This window comes from Thalia democratica, unplaced genomic scaffold (assembly GCF_965202585.1).
Source record: "Thalia democratica unplaced genomic scaffold, ktThaDemo2.hap1.1 HAP1_SCAFFOLD_701, whole genome shotgun sequence".
Lineage (NCBI taxonomy): Eukaryota > Metazoa > Chordata > Thaliacea > Salpida > Salpidae > Thalia > Thalia democratica.
The window spans coordinates 7,350-25,832 of NW_028139691.1; the positions used below are offsets into that span (position 1 = coordinate 7,350).

The 18,483-nt window shown below is 25.3% G+C and overlaps 2 protein-coding genes across 2 annotated transcripts; both read right to left on the bottom strand.

Moving 5' to 3' along the window:
- Positions 1-920: 920 nt before the first annotated feature.
- On the bottom strand, positions 921-10,062 carry LOC145846885 (uncharacterized). The gene is made up of 4 exons (XM_082953445.1): positions 10,056-10,062; positions 1,894-2,048; positions 1,342-1,623; positions 921-1,068 (listed from the first exon to the last, which is right to left on the bottom strand). Exons 1-4 carry the CDS (start codon positions 10,060-10,062, stop codon positions 943-945), a joined length of 570 nt encoding a protein of 189 aa, XP_082809571.1. The 3' UTR covers positions 921-942.
- Positions 10,063-13,006: 2,944 nt separating this feature from the next.
- Positions 13,007-14,822, bottom strand: LOC145846886 (uncharacterized). The gene is made up of 4 exons (XM_082953446.1): positions 14,789-14,822; positions 13,980-14,134; positions 13,428-13,709; positions 13,007-13,154 (listed from the first exon to the last, which is right to left on the bottom strand). The coding sequence occupies exons 1-4, from the start codon at positions 14,820-14,822 to the stop codon at positions 13,029-13,031; spliced, it is 597 nt and encodes a 198-aa protein (XP_082809572.1). The 3' UTR covers positions 13,007-13,028.
- Positions 14,823-18,483: the final 3,661 nt, after the last annotated feature.

Here is an 18,483-nt window from a genome sequence, read left to right on the forward strand (position 1 = left end):
CCAATGTTTTTTAAAAACAAAATCAACAAAATTATTTATCACAGATAAAAAAAAAACTTTATAAACAACTACATTTGCTTTGTTGAACATTGTTATACTTTGTGTCATTCAAATAGCTTGTAATTTATAGAATATTCTTTTTAAATCAAAAAATATAAGTTTTACAGTTTTATTCACAAAGTGTGTACTGCAATATAAATAACAAAAATAAGTATGTTATGATAAAAACACAAAATAATACATTTTGTTCTACCTAACTGCTGACTATGATTTATAGCTCAAGCTACTTAAAGAAAGATAAGCAAAAGTAACTTAGATATACAGTTAAATTTAAAATAAACAGAAGGATAGTTTTGTACCAAAGTTTTATTTTGATGTTTTGTTCAAAGTTTTTATTAACAAATTAATACTAACAATTTCTAACTACAGCTTATAAAGCGGCAGTAGTATAAATGACAATAAAAAAAGTTACCATTCCAATTTTAAGTACAAATCGCAAAGGTAGTTTAAAATTTAATGTATAGTGAGTAAATCCTCAAGTAGTTATTGATTGAAAATTTTTTTATTAACTAGTAAAACGAATTTACTTTTTATGAACACCCTTTACTTTATCAAAAAAGAACTAATTAAGGTAACTTTGAAATGTTTTTAGAACTTTTTTAGTCATTAAATTGCACAAACGATGAAAATAAACTTTATGTATACACTGTTTTATAAAAAGTTGTACAGCAGTAATTTTAATAAAAGGATGATTTTTGTACCTAAACTGTATAAACTATTTGATGTTTATTTATAAAAGTAGAATATATTTTATGTCTCTTCAACCAAAAAAACTTAAATTTCAATAAAACTAAACTAAAATAAACAATAAAACTTTATGATCTTTTTGAACACTAAAGTATCGATAAACGAAAACTCACTTAACCTAAGTTTTTTAAAGTTTCACAAATCAGTTTTTCCCTGTTCTGTTTCAGGAATATCTTTGAAGATTCCTGATATTTTATTTTCAGTTTTTGGGCTGAAAATTCGTGGTCGCTGGGTTACAACCGGTGAAGTTCTTGACAATCTCTGAAAAAGTTAGTTAAGTTGTTGGTTTTTGTTAAAAAAATTTTTCAACAGGCAGTATAATAGCTTAAGTCAATGAAAAAAAATTCTGAAGTGGGTTTTATGCATAATCATCAAATTTTAAAAATGTGCAAAAGTATCATATGTTTTTTTTTTCGCTGAAAGTACAAACAAAATGAGCTAATCTCTAGTTTTGTTAAATAAAGCTGTTTAATAAGTAGAACAGTAATAAAATAAGTTGCAATCTAAATAATAATGTATAAGTTTTAAACTAACAGGCAGTGGCTTTGGTCTCGTTCTTCCGTGGAAGCTTTTCGAACTGTTTTTTGCCATCTCCAATCCCAACTTTTTCTTCCTCATCATCACAGATCCTCCGTGAACTAATCTATGTTGTGGAGGAGACTCTCCATGAAGAAGTTTTTGCTGATTTGAAGGCGATTTGTTGTTGTTTTCGTTCGAATTTTCACCACTAAGCGGCGCCTTGTTCAACAAATTGTTCAAACTTTTGCGGGAATTCTGCAGGGATTTGTTGTTCCGCACCACAGATTTCCGCATGAACTTAAAAGTTAATATAATAGTTTTGTGCAACAGATTAATTATAATTGTTATAATATAGATATCTATAATGACGTTCAATAAAGTTTTTATATAAAGTAATGGATTTATATGCCTTATTTTTAACTGATAGTGTTTATATTTTTTTAAGTACTTGTAATATTTTTGTAACAAGTACCTAAAAATAAAGTTAAGCTTATATCAAGTGACCCGCATACTAATGAAACTGAAAAATTGTTAGTCTATATTCAAAAGTGTAACAACTCGAATCACCTTGCTGGCTTCGTTGTTATCAGGTGGCTTGTCAGCTTCGTTGTGATTGGACGATTTGTTGAAGTTGTCAAAACTGACGTCAATTTCCGTGTCGAAGTCGCAGAGAAAATCAAAATCGTCAAAATTTTCTGATGAAGATGAAGAATTTTTCTCATCTGTGGGAATTTTTATTTATAAAATTTTCAAGTTTTAATAGGGTTTAAAGTACAACAAATTTAAATAAATTTAAATTTTTATTTAAATTAATGCAATAGATATTGTATGAATTTGTTCAAGTTGTGTTTTTAGTTGCTTGGTGAAATTAGAGTAAAAATTTTGTCGTAATTGCAATTTTTTTAATTTTTGTATTAATTAAAAAGGAATTTTGTTAGTAATTATAAATTTAGTACAAAAAACTATTAAAACTTTGAAATTAAAAAAAAAACAATATGTTAAAATTATACTACTATTAAGAAAAAGCTAGTCATTTAGACTGTGTTGGGTTTTAAAAAGTACTATTGTGATTGTAAAAAAAATTGTTATAAAAATCAACACTTATAATGTGATAAAGAAAACATACCCAAATAATAGACATTTTAAAAAGTCTTTTTTTTTTTTCTGATGAGTCAGTTTATAACTTTTGTTTTTATGTAAAACTAGTTTAGTTTGCTTTACAACAACAATTTTGAAAAACTTTGTAAACAAATTCTTATACTTAAGTTGTGTTCTATTAATATACTTTCTCTTAGTACATATAAACTTTATAATATTTGGGTTCACATTAAAGCATTGATGTGAAATCATGTGTAGTATTAAACAACAATTTTTACGCTTGCATGTTTTGTTACAAGGAGAAAAACACATTTTTTACGCTAAATTGTTTAAATTGCTCGAAGCTAAATGTTGTAAGGAATGTAAATAGGTTTTTGGAAATTTACCAAGCAAAAGTTTGTTTCAGATGAAAATTGTGATTAGCTTTCAAATTACAAGTTTTAAAATTGATGTAAAAATCCCTGTAAACAAATACGCTTTCTCGCAAATACTAAACTTAAAAGAACTGCTTAAACGCTGTGTTTAAACAATGAAAAATAATCATCACTAATTCGGGTGAAATTAAAAGATTAAAAAACGATTTTGTTCTTAACAAGATAAGTTTGTGAGAACAAAATCGTACAAAGCGTGTTTGACATAAAAACTAGAAAGTTTTACTAAATAAAAGATCGTGTTTTTTGTATACAGTTGCTGTTTTCAAAACTTTAGCTTAGTTATTTTTATACTCTTTTAAACATATAATACTTTTAAGTATTTTTTTTTCAAGTTTAAAATGTTTACAATAAGTGTGTGCTTTGTAACTGTAACTGTTTGTTATTTTACAATATGCATTAATTCTATATTATATTAAATTTTTAGTTTACTTATGACTTAGTTTATCTTTTAGATTTAATTAGAATTATTGTGTTTAAAAAAATTAATTACAGTAAAAAATACTTTAGCTACAGTTATTGGAATTTAAAAAATATTAGTAGTACTTGTTCTAAAAAAACATGTTGAAAATATTACTGCAAATTAACAAGAAAACTTTGATTCAAACTAAATAAAGTTAATTTATAAACTATAACCTACATACCCTTTTTTAATAATTACAATTATTTGAAAAAATATAGGTTTGTGTGCACAATAAATAAAGTATTAAAACTTTATTTGCATAACTTTTTTTGAAGTACTTCAAAGTTCAAGTAGAAAAACAAATAAAACAAACTTTGAATTAAATAGTTGTTTGTCTTGCTCAGAAAAGCTTCTTTAGAATGTGTAAGAATACATAAGTAAGTTGTATTTTCTCACATTAATAGTTTTAATTTGGTATACAATAAAAACCAGCTTTTTGAAGAAATTAACTCAATTTATAAGCATATTTAAATCGCAAAAAAAAAACCATGCTTCATAAAATTTAATATCAAGTTAAAGAGTTTATGATACAAGACAAACTTGAGCTGTAAAGCTTTTAAAGTTTAAGTATAAGTAATTTTTAAGACTTTTTTTTACTTTTTGTATATTTCAAGGTAAAACTTTTTTTTTACAAGCTATGTAATAAAAGTTGAATGTCTATTGAAACAGTATAACATTTTATACTTTAAGTTTATTTGAAAAAGTTTTTTAAAACTCCATCCAAAATTAGTACCTTGAAAAACTTCATAATTGTTCTTATAGATTAATGTAGTTCCTGAACTCAATTTTGCACCTTATTTTTATACTTTTTAACATATAGTTCCTATTTAAATAACTAATAAAAGGACTATCTAAATAACATTTCATGCGGAATGGTAAGACAGTTGAATGCTGTAAGTTTCTTCAGTAATTTGCTATTATTTCTTTATTTGGATTGAAAATACTTGATCTTGATACATTATGAGGTCAAAGTTCACGACTACTTTTATACTACTATAGGGTTTCCCAAACCTTTTTTCAAAAGGCCCCATTTATAGAAATTAAAAAAGTAATGGCCCCCTCCGACAAGATTATACAAAAAACTACCAATAACACCTTTTTTTTTGCTCTTCATCATCAACTCTAGATTAAGTGTAAGTTACAAATTATGACCTCATGGCCATCTAAATTCCAAGGGAGCCACTTGGCCAAGTTTGGGAAACCCTGTACTACAACAATAACTGCAAAGCTGATTGAACAATGTCCTAAACGCAGTTATTTTCTATAGTACCTACTAATGTTTAAAAAACTGCATTATAAAACTATTTTAGAATTGAATTATCTAATAGGAGCAACTGTGTTTTTTTTTATTTCTTTTTTTAATTGAACACAACTGTTTTATTTTAATAAACCAAAAAAAGGCATCTTGAACAAACGTAAGTATGAAAACTTATAAAAGTTCATACCTTGTTTTGTATAAAACCTTGAGTTATAAAATAAAACTATTAGCTATTTTTTGAACTACCTGGTATACAATATAACATCAAATAATTATTTGAATGCAAGATTTTAAGCTAAGTAATGATATTGTTTAACTATCAAGCTGTGATAGCAATTTTTTTCTAACTACTTTATAAGCTTTTATTATCTAGTATATCAAATTTTAGTTTATTGTAAAACAGACCATAAAACTGTTCTGTTGGGATTAAAAAACCTTTATTGATAATAAGTTTAGAACTGGCAAAACTTATTTAGTTAGTAGAATATAAAAAAAATATTAAACATCTAGTACGTATAATTAAAAAATTTAATTTATAACTGAGTTAAATTATTTTAAAGCATTGTTTTAGATGTTACTACTTAGATCTATGATGACTACAAGAACAATAATTGCTTTGTAAAACGAATACACTATTGTATTCTTAGCTAATTTAAACTAAGTAAGCTAGTGGCTAATTGTTTAACTCGAGGTTATAGTAGTTAAGTACTTCGAACTTATAAGAAGTTTCTTCAACTTGGTATTTTTACTTAAATAAATATTTACAACACTGTAGATATGATTTCTTGTTAATCAGAGCTAATTTTATATAATGTTAAATTTAATGGAATGATAAATTTTAGTAAAATACTTTTGCAGTTTTTTAATGCTTGTCAAATACTAATAACACTAAAATATAAGTTAGCATTATGTGAATATTTAAGCATAATGTTAATATATAATTAGTAGTGTAAAATACTAAAACTAATAAAAACTGAAACAAATTAAAATTTTATTTTGCCATGAAAAATTAAACATTAAAATGATAAAATAAACCATTTGCAATAGAAACAGAAAAATTAAAATGATTGAACAAAAATATTATCTGATGCTAAGGTAAATGAACTGCAATAAAATAAAAGTTTGAATTTTTGAAATAAAAAAGTAATTATTTTGATCAGTAATAAAAAATTGTCAGTTTTAGTATGAAAAAGTAGGTGTCGTTATATTAGTGCAAAGTTCTTTTTTCAGTTATTCAAAATTTATAATTAGTAAATAAAAGCAGATTTTAGCATTTGTTAACATAAAAAGTTTTAAAAAATCATAAAAAGTAAATTAAGTAATAAAAATATAAACGAAAAATATTACTGATTTATAAAACAAAAATATACTTAAACGAAACTAACATACACTAGTATGAAGCGGTCATAAGCTTACTAACTAATGCAGGTCTTGGAAGCATAATATGAAATAAATGCAATGATAAACTAAAACAAGCACCAATATAATGTTAACAAAAATTGGATCATGGTAACTGATATTAACTTGAAAAACTTAACTTTAAACACATTTAGTTCAAGAAGAAAAAGTAGTTAAAAGCTTAAAAAAGAATTAGACTAATTATGTTGAGACTTTTACCGTAAAAAATAGCTTTATGAGTTTATAATGCATATTAGTTTTTGCAGCCAAAAACAAAACTTAAAAACCTTATTGTCAAAAATTCATTATAAAGTCAATAGTACTCATTTTAGTAAAAATTTCAGAAAACTATTGTTTTAGAACAAAATTTTACTATTTTAAAACATTAAATGGTTAGTACTACCACCCAAATAAGATTGCATAAAAAATGAATATTTTTTAAGTTAAAGTTAGGAAGCCAAATGTATGAACATTAAAAGGTGCTATTAGGTACAATTTCTATATCAAGTAAATAACTACTCAGAGCAGGTGGGTAAAACTTTAGTCGACCCAAATCTAAAAACTGCTGTAATTCTTAAAATATATATAGATGACATAATTTTCTTTTCACAAGCTACAATAAATAAGATTAAAGAATTACTTTAAATGTCTTTAGTATTTATGACTTAAAGCTTATATTTAGAGATATCTCTTTACATAGTGAAATCAAACAAAAACAAAGAGTTTTTGGACGTTAATCATATCATGAATGATTGAAAAAAGATGGATTTTAGGTAAAAAATATGTAAAACCAACTGCAATAAATAGTGTATACATCAACGGAAGGTCGTATCACCCACGTTCTATATACAAGTTATGTGTGTTTAGCGAGTCGATTCGATTGAGATGGCTTTGTGAACGTTATAACGATTATTTAGAAGCTTTAAAGTATGTAAAGTACCAACTTTTTCATACAATTTAATTTCTAAAGAATTGTCGAATACAAATGTTTAACTGATACCAAATTGTATTGTCCTCTGGGCAAGATAGTTTTATTAGGTTTAAAATCCATAATCTTGTATAGCATGAATGGAAATGACTACAAGAGCACAGCGTTTTTTGAAAATTAAAATTTAAAAGAAATTTTAAGAAAAGTTGCTTCCCATTTAGAGCCGGCAGTTATCAAAAAAAATTGTTTGATAATCAGAATAGCGGTTTTTAATAAAATAAGTTATAGATAATAGACGTATAATTGGTTAACCACATAAATTAAATAAAACACTTTTTATACAAAGTCTTGTGCTTTCTACGAATAGAAACTTCATACAAAAAATTTAGCTCTTGACCCAGATTACTAAACTTTGTATCAAAAAAGTGACTTAGAAACCTGACCGTTTTCAATAGTTATTCTTCTAGTTTATTATAGGAAATAATAAAATAAACTTGAAAATTTAGCATCAACTTGATACATATAACAATTCCTTAATTATCAATTGCTAACACATTTAAAACTAATTGAACACCGGCTGATTTGATTGAGAGTTCATTTTATGGTCATTATTTATAGAGTACAAACTTAAGATAAATGGATTTACAGAACTACAATACATAAAAAAAGACAAAAAACCTTAGACTTGTGTAATACATTTTTGATAAGTCTTGCAGTTAAAAAATTTTCAGTAGTATGCTTCCTCTAACGTTTAGTCAGAAACATCTAAAGATATAATAAATTTACTGCAGTCACAATGACCACAGCTGTTGTCCAAATTCAAAAAATTTCAACTTTTTTGTAACATGAATCAATTTTTTAAATAAGAAGGTCTGAAAGCAAATGCAGTACTAATTAATACAATGAAAACAGCTGCCTTTAATGAAACAGGCGTTTAAGAGTATCTTAATATGGAAAAAAAATTATGAAGACAAAAGGTATCTTTTAAATCAGTCCTAAATAATATAGTATTGGGTACTTTACCCATATAAAAATAGTCAAAGAACAAAAAGAACTTTTCAACGTAATGATAACGTGCGTTATCCACGTATATGGAAAGCATTTTAAGCACTCAATCAAATATTGGTGCACCAATAAACCAAAACAGATGGTGAGTGGTGCTGTCTCAAAAGCACACAGTTTATATTAGTTTAAGTTAGGCTCAAACCAAATTTGCACGAACACAAGCTTAAAAACTTTAAATAAGGATATGTTAGAGTTGATTAACAATAAAAAGAGGCTCAATTAATCTGTGTTAGTTAAAAAATGACGGAATGTATGAAAAAGTTTAAAAACCACCTCAAATTTCAGTGACTACCAGTCCAATAATCTACATCTGACATCTTCTTTCATAAAAACTATGTCAGGCGAAGAACTTCTTTAATTTTAAATGATGTTTGAAAATTGTCAAAATTTAACACTACCGATGGCAAAAAAAATTATATGGCGTGCGGCCAAAAAAAAAGAAGGTAGGAAGAGCGACGGTAGCCGTGATTAAACCCCCTGTCTATGGTAATGTTATTGGATATGCATTGAGCATTCAAGATGCAAAAGACTTTGCGAGAGATGCTACTACGTTAAATGTCAAGTTTGTATGGAGAAATGGAATGGTATTGAAAAAGTGTTTTTGTCCATGCAACTGAAGAGCTTCGCAACTGCGCCGACGCTCCTACAACATACTTCGCAATATGCACAACCAAGAAGGCCGCCAACAGCATGGACTGCAAGCAAAATACTTTTTAGATGAGAAAATAATAAGGGTTGGTTTAACTACAGCCATCACAAATACCGCACGGCGCTTGAGTTGTGTCTTACAAGTGATGGTGGACTGTAAACAATTAAAAATAAGGTTATTAAAGCTATTTATGGTAATAAACTCTGTATTTTGAATATTAAAATAAAAAAATGCTAAAGTACTCAAAAAGGGATTGCACTCCGATCTTAATGACAGAGGGACCTCAATTTCCATTTCGGAGTCCTTCTGTGAGCTGAGAGACGAAATTGATATATATATATTTAAGTTTTTTTTCTATTTTTCAGTAGTTTTATAGTCAAGTTTTGCTTAGTTTTTCAAAATAAATAGCCACCCTGTTAGTAATTAAATATCTCTTTAATTTCACTTTGTTAAATTTACATTGATTACTTTCAGGCCAACCAGAACAAATGGTTAATTCAACTTCTCAATCAACTGACTTAATAGTTTTAAATTTCTTAAAATGGAAAAGTTTGACAATAGAAACAGTTTTATAATAAAAATTTGAAACATTTTTAGTTGAAAGTGATTTAAGTATGAATATTTTTAAGTTTTTTATTAAGTAATTTATTTAAATGGTGCAAATAAATTCAAACATTTAGTTGCTTTACCCAAATAAAAGCGAATCAAAGATAAGACTCATATTGAAAGAGCATACTCGTCAATTTACTTTCGAAGAGTTGTTGAACGATACTAACTTGTCGGTCAAAAATTTAACAAAAGTACTAGAAACTTTAGCAGATAGAGACACTCAAAGCATAACAGTAGAAAGAGACTTTTTATTAAGTAATTTATTTAAATGGTGCAAATAAATTCAAACATTTAGTTGCTTTACCCAAATAAAAGCGAATCAAAGATAAGACTCATATTGAAAGAGCATACTGGTCAATTTACTTTCGAAGAGTTGTTGAACGATACTAACTTGTCGGTCAAAAATTTAACAAAAGTACTAGAAACTTTAGCAGATAGAGACACTCAAAGCATAACAGTAGAAAGAGACTTTTTATTAAGTAATTTATTTAAATGGTGCAAATAAATTCAAACATTTAGTTGCTTTACCCAAATAAAAGCGAATCAAAGATAAGACTCATATTGAAAGAGCATACTCGTCAATTTACTTTCGAAGAGTTGTTGAATAGTATAGTTCAAGCATGATAGTAAGTTTCTGCAGAAAGAGACTTTCAGGCATACTCATCAGTTGCTGCAGAATATAAAAGTTATTTTTAAACCCAGATCAAGCGAGTCAAGCAAAATAAGTTGACTAAAAGAGAAAAGATTCATACTTAAAACAAGTGACAAACCACAACTGGTCAAGCGAAAACGTCAAAATTTGATATTTTTTTTACTACTTGATAATTTACTTGTCATTTTTTATGAAGTTAGCTATTGGTATCATATTTCATTTTGCATCATATTTCAGTGAAAAATATATCTTAAGTCGCATCTACAAGTAAAACAAGTATTTATAGCAAATTTTGTCAGAACCTGTATAAAAATATGAATAGACATTTTGATTTTGTTGACTTGTTTTTATAGTGCAAAATGTTGTTACTGATACACAAACTTACTTCAGTTTGAGTTTATTTAGATTTAATATTAACCTCTTTTCATGCACAAATTATAATTTTATACTTGCACAGTAGATTAAATAAAAGTTGAAAACTATATTTTCTTTTATTTATGATAATAGAAAATTGAAAGAAAATCTATTGGTTACTTAACAGACTTAAGCTTGTTACATTGCTAAACAGTGTAGAATAAAATCTTCAAACTTAGATATTTAAAGACAGCAAAAAAAAAGGAACAAAAACAATGGGTTGATATAAAATTACAGTAGTTGGCTGACTGTTACTCCTAAACTTGCAGTAAACTAATGAAATATACTCAAGAAAAATTATAAAGAAAAATCAACTTTTATTGTATGACGTATTAATCGAACTAGCTCGATTTTATTCACTTAAAATTTGAGCGCCAACTTTCAGATTTATAACAAAATGTCTTTTTTGATAAATTATCAGCTTGTTCAGAGAATTTTTAGTCATTTAAAAACAACACTTTTTTAAGAACATCAGTTATCTTAATTTAAATAGTAATTTATACACATCGATTTTATTCAAATATTACTAAGAAAAGCGTAATCATCAAGAAAAGCTTTTTTTTTTATAGTCCGTTTTTTAGCTACGTGTTTTAAACTTTCCTATTTATGCTCGTAAAAAGTTAAAACTTTTAGTTCGAAAAATTTAAGTATGGTAAACAAGAATTAGTACAAAATATTGCTTAAAAAATATTTTTTTAATGTTGATTTTAGACAAATTTCTTTTCAATGGTAAAGTATTTTTTTACAAGAGTGATAACAGTCATATTATTTTATATTATACAAGTTAACAAAAAAAAATCATATGATTTATAAATGATTTAGGGTGATGTTTATTTTAGCACCATTTTCAAAATGTTTAACTTATAATGTTTAGATATATAATGGTCATTTAAACAAAAGCATTATTTGTTGAGTATTCATTAACGTAATATAACTAAAATTTTCAAGTTAAAAAACACAATTTTAAAATAAGTTATTGTAATTTAATGTGATTTTAGCTTTTGAATTAAGTTTCCAGCAGAATTTTTAAAAATAGCTTCAAAATGCTTTAAACTCATATAAAAACTTATTGTTTCTACAAATAAAATATAGTTGTTTATGGTAATGTTAAACGTTAAAGTATATTGTATATTTATTAAGAAGTAACAAAAAACTAAGGTGACCGTTAATATAACTTTTATTTTTTCATTTGCTGCTCAGTTAATCAATCAAGTTAATATATTGAAGTTAAAATTTTTTGAATAAGATTTTAACAGTTTTATGCCCATATAAAAATACAGTTTAAATATATTATTTATTTAAGTTCTATGTTATAAACTTTTACATTTTATCATTTTAATACTAAAAAGTAGTAAAAGTTATATTTATTTATTCTTTACTTAAAAATTTTGGTTTTTAAATATTTAAAAGTTAGCTATGTAATAAAAAAAGGGTTTAAAAGGTTTTCAAACTTAGTTTTATAAATACTTGATATTAAAAACAGACTTTTAGTTTTCTCGAGTTTAAAAAACTTCATAATATTTCATGTTCAACAACAACAGATCTTTTTAACAGCTTATTTTAAAAGTCTACAGTTAAGTTTAAAAGTTAAGAGTTTTGTATTAAACTAGATTTTATTATTTAATTGAAATTCGAAATAAAAAATAATTGTTAAAATATGTTCCGTGAAACTCAAAACTTTATGTCAAAAAAAGTATTTCAAAAACGCTAATAAAAACTAATAAACTCAATTAATATAAAACTACAGCAGTAAAGATTCATTATAAATCAAAATAAAAAGAAGTAAAAGTTATAAACCAATGTTTTTTAAAAACAAAATCAACAAAATTATTTATCACAGATAAAAAAAAAACTTTATAAACAACTACATTTGCTTTGTTGAACATTGTTATACTTGTGTCATTCAAATAGCTTGTAATTTATAGAATATTCTTTTTAAATCAAAAAATATAAGTTTTACAGTTTTATTCACAAAGTGTGTACTGCAATATAAATAACAAAAATAAGTATGTTATGATAAAAACACAAAATAATACATTTTGTTCTACCTAACTGCTGACTATGATTTATAGCTCAAGCTACTTAAAGAAAGATAAGCAAAAGTAACTTAGATATACAGTTAAATTTAAAATAAACAGAAGGATAGTTTTGTACCAAAGTTTTATTTTGATGTTTTGTTCAAAGTTTTTATTAACAAATTAATACTAACAATTTCTAACTACAGCTTATAAAGCGGCAGTAGTATAAATGACAATAAAAAAAGTTACCATTCCAATTTTAAGTACAAATCGCAAAGGTAGTTTAAAATTTAATGTATAGTGAGTAAATCCTCAAGTAGTTATTGATTGAAAATTTTTTTATTAACTAGTAAAACGAATTTACTTTTTATGAACACCCTTTACTTTATCAAAAAAGAACTAATTAAGGTAACTTTGAAATGTTTTTAGAACTTTTTTAGTCATTAAATTGCACAAACGATGAAAATAAACTTTATGTATACACTGTTTTATAAAAAGTTGTACAGCAGTAATTTTAATAAAAGGATGATTTTTGTACCTAAACTGTATAAACTATTTGATGTTTATTTATAAAAGTAGAATATATTTTATGTCTCTTCAACCAAAAAAACTTAAATTTCAATAAAACTAAACTAAAATAAACAATAAAACTTTATGATCTTTTTGAACACTAAAGTATCGATAAACGAAAACTCACTTAACCTAAGTTTTTTAAAGTTTCACAAATCAGTTTTTCCCTGTTCTGTTTCAGGAATATCTTTGAAGATTCCTGATATTTTATTTTCAGTTTTTGGGCTGAAAATTCGTGGTCGCTGGGTTACAACCGGTGAAGTTCTTGACAATCTCTGAAAAAGTTAGTTAAGTTGTTGGTTTTTGTTAAAAAAATTTTTCAACAGGCAGTATAATAGCTTAAGTCAATGAAAAAAAATTCTGAAGTGGGTTTTATGCATAATCATCAAATTTTAAAAATGTGCAAAAGTATCATATGTTTTTTTTTTCGCTGAAAGTACAAACAAAATGAGCTAATCTCTAGTTTTGTTAAATAAAGCTGTTTAATAAGTAGAACAGTAATAAAATAAGTTGCAATCTAAATAATAATGTATAAGTTTTAAACTAACAGGCAGTGGCTTTGGTCTCGTTCTTCCGTGGAAGCTTTTCGAACTGTTTTTTGCCATCTCCAATCCCAACTTTTTCTTCCTCATCATCACAGATCCTCCGTGAACTAATCTATGTTGTGGAGGAGACTCTCCATGAAGAAGTTTTTGCTGATTTGAAGGCGATTTGTTGTTGTTTTCGTTCGAATTTTCACCACTAAGCGGCGCCTTGTTCAACAAATTGTTCAAACTTTTGCGGGAATTCTGCAGGGATTTGTTGTTCCGCACCACAGATTTCCGCATGAACTTAAAAGTTAATATAATAGTTTTGTGCAACAGATTAATTATAATTGTTATAATATAGATATCTATAATGACGTTCAATAAAGTTTTTATATAAAGTAATGGATTTATATGCCTTATTTTTAACTGATAGTGTTTATATTTTTTTAAGTACTTGTAATATTTTTGTAACAAGTACCTAAAAATAAAGTTAAGCTTATATCAAGTGACCCGCATACTAATGAAACTGAAAAATTGTTAGTCTATATTCAAAAGTGTAACAACTCGAATCACCTTGCTGGCTTCGTTGTTATCAGGTGGCTTGTCAGCTTCGTTGTGATTGGACGATTTGTTGAAGTTGTCAAAACTGACGTCAATTTCCGTGTCGAAGTCGCAGAGAAAATCAAAATCGTCAAAATTTTCTGATGAAGATGAAGAATTTTTCTCATCTGTGGGAATTTTTATTTATAAAATTTTCAAGTTTTAATAGGGTTTAAAGTACAACAAATTTAAATAAATTTAAATTTTTATTTAAATTAATGCAATAGATATTGTATGAATTTGTTCAAGTTGTGTTTTTAGTTGCTTGGTGAAATTAGAGTAAAAATTTTGTCGTAATTGCAATTTTTTTAATTTTTGTATTAATTAAAAAGGAATTTTGTTAGTAATTATAAATTTAGTACAAAAAACTATTAAAACTTTGAAATTAAAAAAAAAACAATATGTTAAAATTATACTACTATTAAGAAAAAGCTAGTCATTTAGACTGTGTTGGGTTTTAAAAAGTACTATTGTGATTGTAAAAAAAATTGTTATAAAAATCAACACTTATAATGTGATAAAGAAAACATACCCAAATAATAGACATTTTAAAAAGTCTTTTTTTTTTTTCTGATGAGTCAGTTTATAACTTTTGTTTTTATGTAAAACTAGTTTAGTTTGCTTTACAACAACAATTTTGAAAAACTTTGTAAACAAATTCTTATACTTAAGTTGTGTTCTATTAATATACTTTCTCTTAGTACATATAAACTTTATAATATTTGGGTTCACATTAAAGCATTGATGTGAAATCATGTGTAGTATTAAACAACAATTTTTACGCTTGCATGTTTTGTTACAAGGAGAAAAACACATTTTTTACGCTAAATTGTTTAAATTGCTCGAAGCTAAATGTTGTAAGGAATGTAAATAGGTTTTTGGAAATTTACCAAGCAAAAGTTTGTTTCAGATGAAAATTGTGATTAGCTTTCAAATTACAAGTTTTAAAATTGATGTAAAAATCCCTGTAAACAAATACGCTTTCTCGCAAATACTAAACTTAAAAGAACTGCTTAAACGCTGTGTTTAAACAATGAAAAATAATCATCACTAATTCGGGTGAAATTAAAAGATTAAAAAACGATTTTGTTCTTAACAAGATAAGTTTGTGAGAACAAAATCGTACAAAGCGTGTTTGACATAAAAACTAGAAAGTTTTACTAAATAAAAGATCGTGTTTTTTGTATACAGTTGCTGTTTTCAAAACTTTAGCTTAGTTATTTTTATACTCTTTTAAACATATAATACTTTTAAGTATTTTTTTTTCAAGTTTAAAATGTTTACAATAAGTGTGTGCTTTGTAACTGTAACTGTTTGTTATTTTACAATATGCATTAATTCTATATTATATTAAATTTTTAGTTTACTTATGACTTAGTTTATCTTTTAGATTTAATTAGAATTATTGTGTTTAAAAAAATTAATTACAGTAAAAAATACTTTAGCTACAGTTATTGGAATTTAAAAAATATTAGTAGTACTTGTTCTAAAAAAACATGTTGAAAATATTACTGCAAATTAACAAGAAAACTTTGATTCAAACTAAATAAAGTTAATTTATAAACTATAACCTACATACCCTTTTTTAATAATTACAATTATTTGAAAAAATATAGGTTTGTGTGCACAATAAATAAAGTATTAAAACTTTATTTGCATAACTTTTTTTGAAGTACTTCAAAGTTCAAGTAGAAAAACAAATAAAACAAACTTTGAATTAAATAGTTGTTTGTCTTGCTCAGAAAAGCTTCTTTAGAATGTGTAAGAATACATAAGTAAGTTGTATTTTCTCACATTAATAGTTTTAATTTGGTATACAATAAAAACCAGCTTTTTGAAGAAATTAACTCAATTTATAAGCATATTTAAATCGCAAAAAAAAAACCATGCTTCATAAAATTTAATATCAAGTTAAAGAGTTTATGATACAAGACAAACTTGAGCTGTAAAGCTTTTAAAGTTTAAGTATAAGTAATTTTTAAGACTTTTTTTTACTTTTTGTATATTTCAAGGTAAAACTTTTTTTTTACAAGCTATGTAATAAAAGTTGAATGTCTATTGAAACAGTATAACATTTTATACTTTAAGTTTATTTGAAAAAGTTTTTTAAAACTCCATCCAAAATTAGTACCTTGAAAAACTTCATAATTGTTCTTATAGATTAATGTAGTTCCTGAACTCAATTTTGCACCTTATTTTTATACTTTTTAACATATAGTTCCTATTTAAATAACTAATAAAAGGACTATCTAAATAACATTTCATGCGGAATGGTAAGACAGTTGAATGCTGTAAGTTTCTTCAGTAATTTGCTATTATTTCTTTATTTGGATTGAAAATACTTGATCTTGATACATTATGAGGTCAAAGTTCACGACTACTTTTATACTACTATAGGGTTTCCCAAACCTTTTTTCAAAAGGCCCCATTTATAGAAATTAAAAAAGTAATGGCCCCCTCCGACAAGATTATACAAAAAACTACCAATAACACCTTTTTTTTTGCTCTTCATCATCAACTCTAGATTAAGTGTAAGTTACAAATTATGACCTCATGGCCATCTAAATTCCAAGGGAGCCACTTGGCCAAGTTTGGGAAACCCTGTACTACAACAATAACTGCAAAGCTGATTGAACAATGTCCTAAACGCAGTTATTTTCTATAGTACCTACTAATGTTTAAAAAACTGCATTATAAAACTATTTTAGAATTGAATTATCTAATAGGAGCAACTGTGTTTTTTTTTATTTCTTTTTTTAATTGAACACAACTGTTTTATTTTAATAAACCAAAAAAAGGCATCTTGAACAAACGTAAGTATGAAAACTTATAAAAGTTCATACCTTGTTTTGTATAAAACCTTGAGTTATAAAATAAAACTATTAGCTATTTTTTGAACTACCTGGTATACAATATAACATCAAATAATTATTTGAATGCAAGATTTTAAGCTAAGTAATGATATTGTTTAACTATCAAGCTGTGATAGCAATTTTTTTCTAACTACTTTATAAGCTTTTATTATCTAGTATATCAAATTTTAGTTTATTGTAAAACAGACCATAAAACTGTTCTGTTGGGATTAAAAAACCTTTATTGATAATAAGTTTAGAACTGGCAAAACTTATTTAGTTAGTAGAATATAAAAAAAATATTAAACATCTAGTACGTATAATTAAAAAATTTAATTTATAACTGAGTTAAATTATTTTAAAGCATTGTTTTAGATGTTACTACTTAGATCTATGATGACTACAAGAACAATAATTGCTTTGTAAAACGAATACACTATTGTATTCTTAGCTAATTTAAACTAAGTAAGCTAGTGGCTAATTGTTTAACTCGAGGTTATAGTAGTTAAGTACTTCGAACTTATAAGAAGTTTCTTCAACTTGGTATTTTTACTTAAATAAATATTTACAACACTGTAGATATGATTTCTTGTTAATCAGAGCTAATTTTATATAATGTTAAATTTAATGGAATGATAAATTTTAGTAAAATACTTTTGCAGTTTTTTAATGCTTGTCAAATACTAATAACACTAAAATATAAGTTAGCATTATGTGAATATTTAAGCATAATGTTAATATATAATTAGTAGTGTAAAATACTAAAACTAATAAAAACTGAAACAAATTAAAATTTTATTTTGCCATGAAAAATTAAACATTAAAATGATAAAATAAACCATTTGCAATAGAAACAGAAAAATTAAAATGATTGAACAAAAATATTATCTGATGCTAAGGTAAATGAACTGCAATAAAATAAAAGTTTGAATTTTTGAAATAAAAAAGTAATTATTTTGATCAGTAATAAAAAATTGTCAGTTTTAGTATGAAAAAGTAGGTGTCGTTATATTAGTGCAAAGTTCTTTTTTCAGTTATTCAAAATTTATAATTAGTAAATAAAAGCAGATTTTAGCATTTGTTAACATAAAAAGTTTTAAAAAATCATAAAAAGTAAATTAAGTAATAAAAATATAAACGAAAAATATTACTGATTTATAAAACAAAAATATACTTAAACGAAACTAACATACACTAGTATGAAGCGGTCATAAGCTTACTAACTAATGCAGGTCTTGGAAGCATAATATGAAATAAATGCAATGATAAACTAAAACAAGCACCAATATAATGTTAACAAAAATTGGATCATGGTAACTGATATTAACTTGAAAAACTTAACTTTAAACACATTTAGTTCAAGAAGAAAAAGTAGTTAAAAGCTTAAAAAAGAATTAGACTAATTATGTTGAGACTTTTACCGTAAAAAATAGCTTTATGAGTTTATAATGCATATTAGTTTTTGCAGCCAAAAACAAAACTTAAAAACCTTATTGTCAAAAATTCATTATAAAGTCAATAGTACTCATTTTAGTAAAAATTTCAGAAAACTATTGTTTTAGAACAAAATTTTACTATTTTAAAACATTAAATGGTTAGTACTACCACCCAAATAAGATTGCATA